The sequence below is a fragment of the Sciurus vulgaris genome, assembly GCF_902686455.1.
Source record: "Sciurus vulgaris genome assembly, chromosome: 11".
In the NCBI taxonomy this organism is placed as follows: domain Eukaryota; kingdom Metazoa; phylum Chordata; class Mammalia; order Rodentia; family Sciuridae; genus Sciurus; species Sciurus vulgaris.
The window spans coordinates 71,919,450-71,933,981 of record NC_136472.1 but is presented as its reverse complement, the minus strand read 5'-3'; the positions used below and the strand labels follow the sequence as shown (position 1 = coordinate 71,933,981).

General features: G+C 35.9%; 1 protein-coding gene across 1 annotated transcript in view; it reads right to left on the bottom strand.

Annotated features, from left to right (window-relative positions):
• Positions 1-14,532, bottom strand: part of PPME1 (protein phosphatase methylesterase 1) — a 53,607-nt gene that overhangs the window by 3,146 nt on the left and 35,929 nt on the right. The window contains exons 7-11 of the mRNA XM_079103811.1: positions 14,108-14,198; positions 10,192-10,257; positions 6,435-6,558; positions 2,686-2,815; positions 1,788-1,832 (exon numbers count right to left, since the gene is read on the bottom strand). Of these exons, the coding sequence (XP_078959937.1) occupies positions 1,788-1,832; positions 2,686-2,815; positions 6,435-6,558; positions 10,192-10,257; positions 14,108-14,198 (456 nt within the window). The remainder of the gene's footprint in view (positions 1-1,787; positions 1,833-2,685; positions 2,816-6,434; positions 6,559-10,191; positions 10,258-14,107; positions 14,199-14,532) is intronic.

The following is a 14,532-nucleotide window of genomic DNA, read 5'->3' as shown; positions in this document are numbered from 1 at the left end:
AGGATGGGAAAAGGGGCTTCAAGATCCTACAGGAAGGCTTCCCACACAGAAAGGACAGTCTTCACAAAGAAAGTGGTATTTATTTCTGGAAAGAATGAGAAGCTTGGCATGGTGCCAGTAATGAGTCTGGGGAGGTAATAGGTACCACATTAAGGGTTTTGTAGACCATGTTAAGGATTTTGCCATTTATTATTGCAAAAGTTACCATTTGAGGTTTTTTTTTTTTTTTTCAGACACTGTTGTACTAAGTACTTTCTTACACTGTCCTCAGGAACACTAAGCTCACAACTAATGCGGCACTATTAAGAGTGAACAGATGGCTGGTGGGTAGACTGGAGGTAGAGGTAGATTGCTTGCCTAGTATGTGTGAGGCCCTGGGTTTGATCCCCAACACTGACAAGAGCAAGGGAAGGAGAGAGAAAGTATAGAGATGATTGATAAAGAAGGTTCCCAAGGAGATAAAGGATAAGGGAACAAGGGTACCCTCAGGTAGAAAGAACAGACTCTGTGGCTCAGCTTTTTCATTTATAAAATAATAAGCTCTGGAAGTCCTGGCCCCCATTTTGTGGTTATTTTATGAAGTGGGAATATTTCCATTGATCCAAGTCATACTATGAATAAATGGTAGATTTTTAGAATACTATAACACATTCAGCTGGTTTGAACACAGTACTGGGAAGGCTATAGCTTAGGATCTATGCAGACTTAGCCATTTTCCTTTGTTCTATGGAATATTCAACCTAGCCATTTACTCACTATACTCATGGGATACTTTCTTTAAAGAGAAGGTGGCCTTGGATAGTTCCTACTGAAGAAACTGGCGAGCATCTAGTGGGGACATCTAATGACACACAATGTGTTTGTCAGACTCTTATTTCTCCCACATTTTCTTACTTGAATCTTGTAAGTATTAAAAAGAAAGAACAAGAACAGAATCTGCTTAAGGCCAAAATCATGGTTTAGAAGTTGGCACCTCTTCTTCCCATCACCCCAAAGACGTAATGTCTATCGACTTCAATTTTGCCAGGTCTTTTTACCCATATAAAGCAAGAAACTCCACAAAATTGATCCCACCATCTCCAGTGTCACATGGCCAACACACCCGCACCTGTGCACAATGCTCGACATGTCATTTTCCTGCTCATTATAACTCACAATCCCTTTGAGATTGCCATCAATTTTGTCCCTTCACACATTAAGAAAACTGAAGCTGAGGCAAGTCAAGTAACTTGCTCAGGGTTAAACAATTACTAGGAAAGCAATATTCAAAACCCATTTCTCTCAGCTTTGTAGCACTTGCTTTCACCACTACATCATGCTATCTTCTAAACAGATTTTATACCTTTTGCTATCTGGATTATCTTGGATATTTCCCTTTCCTAAAAATATTTAACAATAATAAAAGCACTGATCAGTATTAAGAATATCTCTGCTCACAATATTATATACGTATATAGTACCTTCTAATTTTTAAACACATGGTCTCATTTTAATCCCTGTAATTCTGAAACATAGTTTTATAATCCTTGTTTTTAGGTGAAAAAGGGGGAAAGTGAGAAAGAAAGGGGGGAAGAGAGAATATATGAATTATTGCTCAGAAAAGAGAAACACTTGCTCATAATCATATGGTGGGTCAGAACTAGAGATAAAAGTCAAAGGTAAGTCTTACCCTAAAGTTCTGTTCTCTCCATTGTACCTCACCATCTCAGAACATTAATTTCCATATGACTACCTATTTCTCTGCCCTCAGAAAATTAGTCCAAGGGCATAATTTGTGGATAACTTACCCTGCATCTGGCCAATGGTCAGATCTTTATCCAACCTATCAACACCTAGAACAAAAACAAGAGAATCCATAAGTACCTTATTAGAAAAGGTCCTGTGAAATAGGTTTTGCTTTTCAAATATTAAGTAAAACTGTGACAAAGTTGTAAACACAATTCACATTAATGCTGACCCTAACTTCCACGTGGTACAGTTTCACCGGATAAAACGTTCCAGGTTGAGATTTCCCTGTAATTATTTTCTCATTTAAGTGGTTTCTGGAAACAAGGTTTTACCGTTTTGATTCTTATAATAGTCAGACTATCCTTAGACCACGGTATCTAGCTTTAGGGGGGCTTGATCTTAACCAGGTACAAAAGGCTGGCCAAAATCAGGCCATCCCAGTAGATACTTATGCTTAGTTAGGTGTAGGGATTGGATGTGGAGAAAAGAAAGGGCACAGATAAATGATGATACTCCAGTAACTTTGGTAAATAGTTTTAACAAGGTTATACCTGGGTGACAATATACTCATACTACTGTGAATTTAACTGTTCCCTAAAATTCACGTTGAGCACCTAACCCCTAATGTGACTGTATTTGAAGCTAGGGCCTACAGGAGGTAATTATGGTTAAGTGAGGTCAAAAGGGTAGGGCCCTGATACAAAAAGATTAGAGTCCTTACAAGAAGAGAGACACCAGAGAGCTCGCTCTTACTTTCTCTGGTCCACATAAGAACACAGTGAGAAGACAACTATCTGCAAACCAGGAAGAGAACTCTTACCAGAACCCAATTTTATTGATAACCTGACACCAGACTTTCAGATCTTAAACTGAAAAAATACACATCTGTTGTCTACCCAATCTATGATATTTTGTTACTACAGCCAAGCTAACACACACACATACACACACACTTACCGGCCAAGAGCAGCAATTTAGGAATAGGACAACTAAGAAAGAGATTGGATAAGCCTCGGAACCAGCCATCCCAGTATTTTTCTGTTTTTGCCAGTTCAATTCGCCAGGTGTATGGATGGTCTTTCTTGGTCTGGAGGAATAAGAGCAAGCTCTGAGTCTCTGAGGGACACCCCTGGAGGAACAGGATAAAAACTAGGTCCCTGGGAAAAGGAACGGGAAGGAAACTAGTACTTACTGAGGACCTACTGAATTCCAGGCATTTTATTAAACACTTAATCCTTACGGCAATCTTATATAGGTTGTAATTTCCATTTTTAGATAATCCAAAGTTTTCTTTTTTTACTTCTATTAGTTTTCTTTCTTTTTTAAAGAGATGGAGTCTTACTGTGTTGCCCAGGCTGGCTCAAACTGCTAGTCACATGATCCACCTTCCTCAGCCCCTTGAGTAGCAGGACTACAGACACATGCCACAATGCCCAGCTATTTCTATTAGCTTTAATGATACAGGAAATTTATTAGATCACAAAGTGGTAAATTGTAGAATCAAGACTGAACTTTTCTTATACTCAGGTGGCAAAAAGAACATACCATCAAAAGAATAATTACAAAGATCAGACTGTAGGATGAAAAAATATTTACAATACAGTACTAAATGAAATAAACAAGATTATGACATATCTAGCTTAGAATTACTGCTGGAAAAAAGTGATATATATAGGGGAAAAAAACACAGATAGTAGGGCTGGGGAGATAGTTCAGCTGGTAGAGTGTTCGCCTCTCAAGCACAAGGCCCTGAGTTCGATCCCCAGTACCTGAAAATAGGTTGATTCGTTGATAAAGTATTTTTTCCTAATATTTTGATTTATGATAATGAGATAATCTTCCTGCAATCGTAATTCAAAAGAGGAAATATGACAAATATGAAAACATGTCAACATGTTTTATCTTGACAGTTGGAAAGTGGATGGCACATGGTATGCAATCAAATATTAGCTAAACAAATATTTCAACTGTTTTGCATTTTTTTACTTTCTTGCATTATTGAAATAAGTGAAATATAATGGAAATAAATAATCAGGATACTGTATTAATCACAATATGAAAATCTTAAAGTAAACATGAGATAGTAGCATAATGTGTTTAAAAAAAAAAAAAACACTGGATGTTTAAGATATCCATACTACCAAAAGTGATCTGCAGAGTCAATGTAATCCCTATCAAAATTCCAGTGGCATTTTTCAAATATTTTTTTTATAAACTTAAAACATATAAACTCTCATAAGACCCTGAATAACCACAAGAATTTTGAAAACAAACAAAGAAACAAAAAACAATGAAACTGGAGGACTCAATTCAAATCATTACAAAGTTATAGTAATTACAAGTTGGTACTAACATGAAGAAAAATATACCAAGGAAACAGTAGAGAGCCCAGAAATAAACCCCTGTGTGCATGTGTGTGTGGTTTTCAAATGATCTTTGCCAAGAACATCAATACCATTCAATGGGGAAAAGACAGTTTCTTCAACAGTGTTGACGTAACTAAACAAATATCCATATGCAAAAGAATGAAGAGAGACGGATAATAATTACACAAAAAAATGCTCACCATCAATGGTTATTAGAGAAATACAAATCAAAATCACAATCAGATACCACTTCATAGCCCCAAAGGATGACTACAAACAAAGAGAGATTTTAACAGTGTTGTTAAGCATATGGAGAAACTGAAAGCCTCAAACACTACTAGTGGTAATGTAAAATGTTGCAGCACTTTGAAAAACATTCCTCAAAAAGTTACATGTACTTACCATATGATCAGCAATCTACTCCAAGGTATACATACTCAAGATATTCACAACAGTATTATTCATAATAGACAAAAAAAGTGGAAACAATCCAAATGTCCATCAACTGATGAATGGATAAAAAATGTGGCATATCCATAAAATGGAATTTTTTTTAGACATAAAAGAAACAAAGGACTGATACATTTTATAACATGATAAACCTTAAAAACTTTATGCTAAGGTAAAAGAACACAAAAGGCCACATGTTGTATAATTCCATTTATATTTAATGTCCAGATTAGGTAAACCTATTAAGATAGCAGATTAGTTAGGGTTAGGGAAGAGGGCAAGAATGGAGGAAGGAAGGACTGTATAGAGGGAAAAGAGGGGTGGGGGGTGGGGGGAAGGGAAAAAATAACAGAATGAATCAAACAACGTTACCCTATGTAAATTTATGATTACACAAATGGTATGCCTTTACGCCATGTACAAACAGAGAAACAACATGTATCCCATTTGTTTATAAAAAAAAAAAAAAGATAGATTAGTGATTATCTAGGGCTAGGAGAGTTGAGGAGAAATACGAAGAGATGGCTGATGGGTAATAATTGATGCACTGCATTCAGTTTGTCCTCTCAACAAAACTGTTGGAGTTTATAAAATCACACAATGGTGCTTATAAAAAAGTCTGCAAAGAAAAAATGAGTTGGAATTGAAAATCAGAGGATCTTGGTGTGTTTTAATTCTAACTTTTATGTGTCACCTTGGAAAAGTATCTGTACCTGAGACACAAAAATGGTGATTATTTCTACAGTGCAGAGTTAAAAAGAGAATTAGATAGAGTTGACAGATGTGATTTATTCAGTATAGTCCTAGCACATAAAAGGTAAGAAGTAATAGACCGTATCAAGTCTCAAATCTACTAAACAGCTGCTTGGTTACCTTGAGAAAAACAACTTCTAAGCCTCAATGACTACACTGTAATATGGAAGATGTCCCCTCATCTCACAGGGTGTTAGGAGGGCCAAATAGTTCCTCCTTTTATAAATAATATTATTTATATTTTTGCAAACTGTAGATAAAATATTATTCTGATCACTGATCTTAAGGATGGCAAGAAGATCCTCATTAAATTAAAAATACCATTAAAAAATGTCCTCTCCTTGCTAACAGTAGCATCTATAAAAGCAAAGGAATATGTGGTTATACCAAGCCCATTACCTGTCCATTAGGAAGATATTTACAATTCATTCCAGAAAGTCTGCTCATAGTCACTAGATATTTCCAAGAAAAAAGCACCCCTATCCACTACTGTCCTCAAACCAACTGCTCAGCCAGTACTCACACTTACTGCTCACACAACCCTGAGATAAATGCTGAGGGAAATTCATGCAGAATATCAGTTTCTGCCCTGAAAATACACATATTGTTTGCTTGGGATACAATTTTTGCACCGTGGAGGACAACATGGGCCATCAACCTTGAGATGACTAGCAGGGGATCATAGTATTTTTTAATGTGGTTTATGGCAATTTGTACTATGACTTACAAGCACAATTTCTAAAAAAAAAAAAACAAGTTGTCTCATACCAACATTAGGTGCTAGAGACCGACTGATAAATTGAGGTCAGAAAACATTCCCAAGGAGATAGAGCTTGAAAGATGAGTAAGATCTGGATGGGCTTAGAGTAGACAGGTAAGAAATGGGCTTTTTCTCATGAGAAACCACAGGAACAGAAGGACAGAGATGAGAGAGTCTGGTGAGAAAGCAGTTCTGTTTAAGGGGAAGTTATGTATTTTTAGGTTTTACATTGCAACTGGTCAAAACTATGACAGTGCTTTATATCTTATATTTAACCTAAGTATCTCTTGTACTGGTATCTCTGTCCCCTAAAATATCTGATCACACTTAAAACCATCTCCTACCCTACCTTTCCAAGACAGCAGGCCTTCACCTACCTCCATGTCATCTTCCTTTTTCCTCTTGTTTACTGATTCACTTCCTTCTTCATCTTCTTCTTCTTCTTCTATAATTCCTTCCACTATAGATTTTGAGCCTTCTGGACTTGTAATTCCTTCACACCTAGATTTTTTAATGAAAGTACTATTATATATCTCTTTCTTTTTCTTTTTAAATTTATTTTTATTGTAAACAAATGGGGTACATCTTGTTTCTGTTTGTATTTATCTCTTTTCTATCACAAATTGTTTCAGAGATACCCATGCTTATGGCCTTTTCTAATCAAATGTTAGCTAAAACTTAAAAAAAATATTTTTAGTTGTAGATGGACACAATACATTTATTTTGTTTACTTAGTTTTTTTATGTGGTGCTAGGGATCAAACCCAGTGCCTCACGCGTGCTAGGCAAGCACTCTACCACTGAGCCATGATTTCAGCCTTAGCTAAAACTTAATAATGTTCTTGGGAGGAGAAGGTGAAAATGTGGAAGAACATGGCCAATATGTAACTATACTCCAAGGGCTGGTTTTCAGTTCTTGTACCAATATGGACTCACAGAAAAGGAAAAACCATTTCCTGAGGCATAGTGACAAGAGTTTCATTAGTATTCCTTTATACTATTATCATTATAAGTATATGAAGTAGCCCTGAAGAGAGAGTAATTGTCCGGGACTATGGGTGGATTAAGCTGATATGTAAATTCAGGCCCAACTAACTCCAAGGCATGGTGTTTTTCTGTTGTACTCAGCTTACAGTAGAACAAGACTCAGACAGAATGCTAGAAGATCCTACTTTTTGTTTTTATTTTTATTTTTTTGGTACCAAGGGTGCCTAAACATTGAACTACCTCCCCAGTTCTTTTTATTTTTATTTTGAGACAGGGTCTCGCTAAGTTGCTTAAGGCCTTGCTAAGTTGTTAAAGTTGGCTTTGAACTTGTGATCTTTCTGCCTCAGTGTCCTGAGTCATTGGGATTACAGGCATGCACTACCACGCCTGGCCTACTTTTTAACTGGCTGATAGAAACTGGCAATTAGAACAACCATGGCCAGCTGAATCTTGCTGATTAGACCATCTAATCCAACCAATTATTACTCGGTGATTTCTCTTAAAAATGGTATTGGTTACCAGGCACGGTGGTGCACACCTATAATCCCAGAGGTTTGGAAGGCTGAGGCAGGAGGATCCCAAGTGCAAAGCCAGCCTCAGCAACTTAGGGAGACCCTATCTCAAAATATTTTTTTATAAAAGGGCTGGGGATGTGTCTCAGTAGTTAAGTACGCCTGGGTTCAATCCCTGGTATTCCCCACCCCCCAAGGTATGTCTTTATATCAAGTAATTAGATAGAAAAATTATTATTATTATTATTATAATATGAGCAGCTAGCACCTTAATCCCTTTTAGAGAGAATTTGATGAAAAAAATACATTGAAAGTGCTAAAGGTAAAAATTCCAAGGGCCTGGGTAGTAGCCGGTATCAAAGTCTGCTCTACATGATACAGAGGAAGTTGTTGTTTTTGCCCTTGAGAAGGAGAGAGAGAGAAGGGAGAAAAGTCAAGAAGATAAGATGGAAAATAAAGAGGCTAGGATAAACTGAAGGGTCAGTGGAGATTTTTAAGAATGATAACTTCTTTATATTCTCTACAAAACCTTTAGTAAAGTACACATTCAGAGATATTTTGTTAACTGAGGCTTTTCTACCAACTGTGAGGTGCTGAATTTCTTATCTATAATACAGTAGTCATGTGATTTTTAAAAAAACAGTGTAATAAAGAAACATGTGCTTTGAATTTCCAAAGCATGTGTGTGGATAAGAAGGTTCAGGGCAATTTTACCTAATTAAAAAGGGCAGAAAAGTTACAGGTATCTATATGACAAAAATCAGGCACACTCATACATATATATTCATACACAGGTATCAAGAAAAAACACCACTTGAAATAAAAATTTTAAATTACTTAATTAAAAGCAAAAAGCCATGTAACTTCCTCATAAAATGCTTTATCACTGCTTACACTAGTCAGCTCAAAAAATTTCAGCACTGAAGAGTGGCAGTCTCATATCTTCTTTAAAGTCTCTGCATTGTATCTATCTGATATTATACTACTGAAAATGTCTTTTAGGCATACCAATCCATTACTATAGGCCTTAAAGTCAAATACACAAGAGTTTGAATCTTAGCTCTATCATCTACTAGTTGTGTGGTCCTGGGAAATTATCTCTATGAAATTCCATTTCCTCACCTATAAAACAGTATTTTTTACAGCTTGAGGATTCACTCAGCAAATTCAGATTATGGAAAATTCTATGGAGCAAACAACTAGGTTTCCTCAGTAAATAAACTTCAAAGAAAAAAAAAATAGAAATAAAACCTATAGGTTAAAAGATACTTAAGTATCAGTCAATTGGTTATGTATCTACCTTATTTTGATTCTAATCTTAACTTTAAAAAATTATGAACTGCATAATAGAGTAACTGAAGCTAACAATAATAATAGTATATAATGTAGTGATTCAAAAGAGGGCATTCTGAATGATCTATAACCAAGAAATAAATGTTTAAGATGCTGGATATGCTTATTTAGAATTAGTCATTCCAAAAAATAAACAAATATTGAAATATGTTTTACCCCATAAGCATGTACAATTATGTATAAATCAAAAATAAAATTATAGGAGCTGGGGTTGTGGCTCAGTGGTAGAGTGCTTGCTGAGCAGGTGTGAGCACTGGGTTCAATTCTCAGCACCACATATAAATAAATGAATAAAATAAAGGTCCATCAACAACTAATAAAAATATTAAAAATAAGTAAATTAATTAAAAAAATAAAAATTTAAACAAATCAGAAATATGGTTCTGATTAGATTTTGCTGATATTAAGAAATTATTAATTTTTTAAGGTGTGATAATATCATAGGGATTATGTTTAAAAAGCCAGAACCTTACTGTTTAGAGCATACTGAAACTTACAGAAGAAATTATATGTGGAATTTGCTTCAAAATATTTATGTGTGAAGGAAGTAAATGGGCACATAGAAGAAACAAAACTGGCCAGAAGATAGTAATTTTTAAAAATAGGCAGTGGGTACATTGGGGTTTATGGTATTATTCCAACATGTTTGTGATTTTTCCATAATGCAAGGTTTTAAAAATAAAGACAGTTTATATAAAATACTTTGCACAGTGCCTGGCAAATAGTAAGCACTCTATAATGCCATTATTATTTTCATCTAACTCTTGTACTGCCATGTATTCTGTTGGACATTTTTTCAATTCATCTTAAGTTTATTTTGTGACTACACAGTAATACCCAGAACCCATGTAACTCTATCAAGAAAGATCAACTGGGTTAAATAATCTTAGTTCACCCTTAGAATTCGACTTTCACTCTGGTTATGCAATTTCCTCACAATGAGTTTTGGCTGAAAGGGGAATGAAACCATAGCTGCCAGTACAAAAGTGGACACAATGTTTAATGTAGACTCTCTAGAATGCTTCACTTTTCAACACCTAGAGTCGTGCTAATCTAATTTAGTATTATATAGACAATAATAACTGCCTTTGGGATTTCTTTAAAAAAAAGAAAAGAAAAAACTATCCATACAGCTGGTCCAAATGAGTCACCTATAAAACTACCTAAAAAAATGAAGGCAACATGCCAGTATGGTACAATAAATGTAAGATAAAAAAGCAATCTGTAATTCCTTCATCATGATTAAGCTTCTAACCAGCCCAACAGGAAAAAGAAAGACCTACTGTTTGACTTGGCCAACCATGGAGACACGGGCAGACTCCAGATTTCGAATCTGGCCACTCTTCACACTAGGAGACAAAAATGAGAAAAGAGAGAGGGAGTTACTCAGTATTGATTTCATCACATCACTAGAATCGAATGAGTAATTCTGCAGATTCTGTGGGATCTAACAAAGTTTTGGTTACCCATATTGCTCACGATAGAAATTACCATTCTTCTTTCTCCCCTATCTTATCTACAACTGGGCAGTAAAAATTAAGTAGACATTATAGCCATTTCAGTTTTGCAGATATTTACCAAGAAGGTACTATGTGCCAGGTCTATGCTCAATAAGGAAAAGTTCAAAGGAAGCACTTTATTTTGCATGAAGAGGCTGAAGAAAGTTCCCCAAAGGTCCTGCCTAAGACGAGGACAGAAGAAGCTAATCAGGAAACAGAAGTTGATCAGAGCATTATAGGCAGAAAGCATATCACGAACAAAGACACTGTGATGTGAAAAAGTCAGTAGGAAGATCACTTTAGAAAACCAAATACAAGGAATAGCAGGTTTGGAAAGCCAAGGGGGATCAGGACAGAATAGAATTGGTAGGCAGTGGGTAGCTCCTTGCACACTGAGAGGTGGGACCTATAAGAATTAGGCAGAGCTCAGCCCTCATGATCGGATTAATGTCCTTATCTTGGGTGGTTTTGTTATATAGAAATGAAATGATGTACCCCATTTGTATACAATGAATCAAAATGCAGTCTGTAAAAAATAAAAAAATTTAAAAATAATTAAAAAAAAAAAAGTGAGTTTGGCTCTTTTTTGTACTCTCTCACTATGTGATATCCTTTGCTATCATACCGTGAATGCAGCAAGAAGGCCCTCAAATGCAAGCTCTGTGATCTCAGATGTTCCAGCCTTGAAAACCATGAGCCAAATAAACTTTCACTGTTTAGTGAAATTGTCTAGTCTGTAGTATTCTGAGACAATAGCATAAAACAAATACACATGCCATGCTACAGAGCTTAGACTATCTAAACAGAGTAGTCTTTTAACACTTGTTTACCTAAGGGCAAAGCAAAACGATTGCATATCCCAGGGGGAGCTGGAAACACTGCTTGAAGCAGGCCACCAGGAAAACACATCTCTAAGTTTTTTAGCTTAAAAAAATCATGTAAGTTAGAGGCAAGGAGATGTAGCTCAGTGGTAAAATGCATGCCTAGAATGTGTGAGGAACTGGGTTTGATCTCCAGCACCACACACGCACAAAATCATGAGAATTTTAAAGTCCCTTCCTAAATAATGATATTATTTCTTACCTTAATGATAATCAGAAGCAATCAGAACTATTACCTCATCTTTCAACCACCACTGAACCTATATATCCACCAGCATTTCTAATCATAAACTGTCTCAATATGTGTTCGTATATATTTGTAATATATTTATCAAATACCTCTGTTATATTTCCATTTGGATTATTTTCTTTGTACCAGGGATTGAACCCAGGGCACTGTACCTATGAGCTATATCCTCAGCCCTTTTTTTATTTTTTGAGATAGGGTCTCACCAAGTTGCTGAGATTGGTCTCAAATTTGTAATCTTTCTGCCTCAACCTACCAAATTGCTGGGTTTACAGGCATGCGCCACTATGCCCAGCTTTATATAAGGGTTTTATCTAGCGCTTCCTGAGTTTCTTTTGTCAAGGTCACCTCTATCATGCCAAATTCAATGGTCATTCCTTGATTGTGGTCTTACTTGACTTCTTAGCAGCATTCGACACAGTTGCTCTCTCCCTCCTTTTAAAAATATGTGTTCTACCCTCTTGGTTTTCCTTCTACCTCACCGACTTCCATTATCACCCTATTTCCTGCTCTTTCTCCTATTTTATTTTTCTCAGAGCTAGAGCAGTGGAACTAGGATGCAACTCCCTGTCTGTCTGATTTTTCAAAGCCCGTTCTTAGCGATTATACCTACTACCTCTCATTAGCAAGACCATGAGCAAAAGCAGTAACTGTTGATCCTGGATTTCAACAAATTTTTTCTTTAATCTGGAATAGAGAAAATGGCCAAGTGCCATAAACTTGATTAAGATAGCCAGTGGGGTACAAAACAAAAATCATTAAATACCTCATAATAGTAGAACCTACTTTCTGATTCTTGGACTCATAAAGTAGGTTCTAAAAATCAGTGACACAGAATCCAGAACATTTTTTTTTTTAATTTGTTCTAATTAGTTATACATGACAGTACAAAGGATTTATGCACTTTGATAGATCATACATAAATGAAGCATAATTTCTAATTTTTCTGATTATACATGTTGTAGAATCACATCGGTCATGTAGTCAGTCATATATGTACATGAGGTAATAATGTCTGTTTTATTCTACTATCCCTTTTACCCCCATCCTCTTCCCTGCCCTTCACTTCCGTCTACCTAATCTGAAGTAACTCCTTTCTTCTCTAGTGCCCCCACCAGAACATCTTAACATTTAACAAACAGAAATCTTACTCTATTCTGCAGCTGCCACAGGGCCTATCACCACCCTGGATGGATTGGGTGACCTTCTATAAATCCTATGCTTTCTTTATTGTGTTGTATTTATGTATTTACTTGTTTTGTTTTTGATGACACTGTTCTTTGAACAGGTATATATCTTACATACTAGAGAAAAGGTTTGTTGAATAAATTTTTAAAATTGGGGAAAAGAATGAATTTTAGGTAACAATTGTTTCACTGGTTATTACTGAGGAAGCAGGCAGGGCACCTGCGGTACATGTCTGGCAGCAGCTGCATTCTCAATGCTGTGGCTGCCCAAGATAGAGAGCTCTTTGGTGATTCTGAGAGAACATAAATCTTGTGTTTATGGTGCTGAACAAGGAATGGCGGAAGCAACCTCAGTAAATACAAACACCATTCTGGCAAGTCATACTCTAGCATGAGACCCTATGTCCTAGGAAAACTCCCTAGGATACACATACCACATTGTGTCTAAATTTCCAATTGATATTTCTAATTCAGTTAACAGACATGTTCTGTCTTCTAGGGTAGACAATGGTATGCTATATGCTGTGTGAAAGTACAAAAGAAAAAGAGAACTGCTTCCCAAAGGTATTGGGACAGGCAATAATGAAAATTAACAATATAAGCATATCCCTCAAAGGAGGACTGGAACACTAGGAGTAAACAGTGCAATATAATAATAAACTCAAAGAACTCTAGCAATTTTGCTGAAAGGGTTATCTGGTGATTTGGAGGGGTAAGAGAAAGTATTCTGGAGAAGGAAGTGGAGACGGATTTTGAAGAATTAGGTAGGAGGCTAGGATATGGAAGATATTCTATGCCAAGGCTTATCTCCTTGAGGGAGGGAAAGTGTTTCACTCATCTCTGAATCTTCATCCTTTAGCATAAGTGTTAATATTTAATAAAAATGACTGAATGAATGAATTTACTACTGAACAGCCTTTACTTAAGCAGAAGCCATAGCCAATTTTGCCAGCAATTTTTATAAGAACTATTCACCCAAAACTCAGATTCTAGAGAATGGAACCTAAACCCATTCTTTGTTTCTGAAACACAGAATGTGCATCTAGAACCATGGAGTATCAGATATGGAAGAGAACTTAGAGTACACTTAGTCCAAGCTTTCACCTTAGAAGCAGAAGTGGCTATACAGCAGATGATCTGTAATCACTAAGATCCTAAGAAATATTATAATTTATTGGAAAAGGATAGGTTTTAGATTACTTAGCCAATTCTGAAATATTTTAAATATATTTTTAAATTCCACTCTTTCAATATTTTCTCACATATTTTTACAATAAAACTTTGGAAAATTACTTTTTTTCCTTTAATCTTGGTACTTGCACTTACAAAAAAGAAAAGCTATAATCTAACATTTAAAATTGAGACAACATATATTTGTGAATTACCTCCATTCAATAGCATTCTCCAAAGACTTGAAGGTTTTAGGACGACCACGTAAGAAATTCTGCATGCTGTTAAGTGCATCCATGGCCGTACCTGGATGTTGTAAACAAAAATGTTAACCATAGCCTTTAACTTATTCTGACCATTTATACTTACTGAGTCAACTCTATATACCTGCCCCAGATGCCAGCAGAATTAAAAAATGCTTGGGAAAAACAAAGACGCAGTTTAAGAAAATTCAAAGACTAATGTGATAGCCAGCTTCCAACACGGCTCTCAATAATTTTTGCCTCCTGATAATCACTTCCTTGTGTAGCACCCACACAATGAACAGGATGTATAAGCAATGGTGTGACTTTTCAGTCTGGGTTATAAAAGATATGGTAGCTTCTTTTTAAATGGTTAAATAAAATTATGGGATATGACA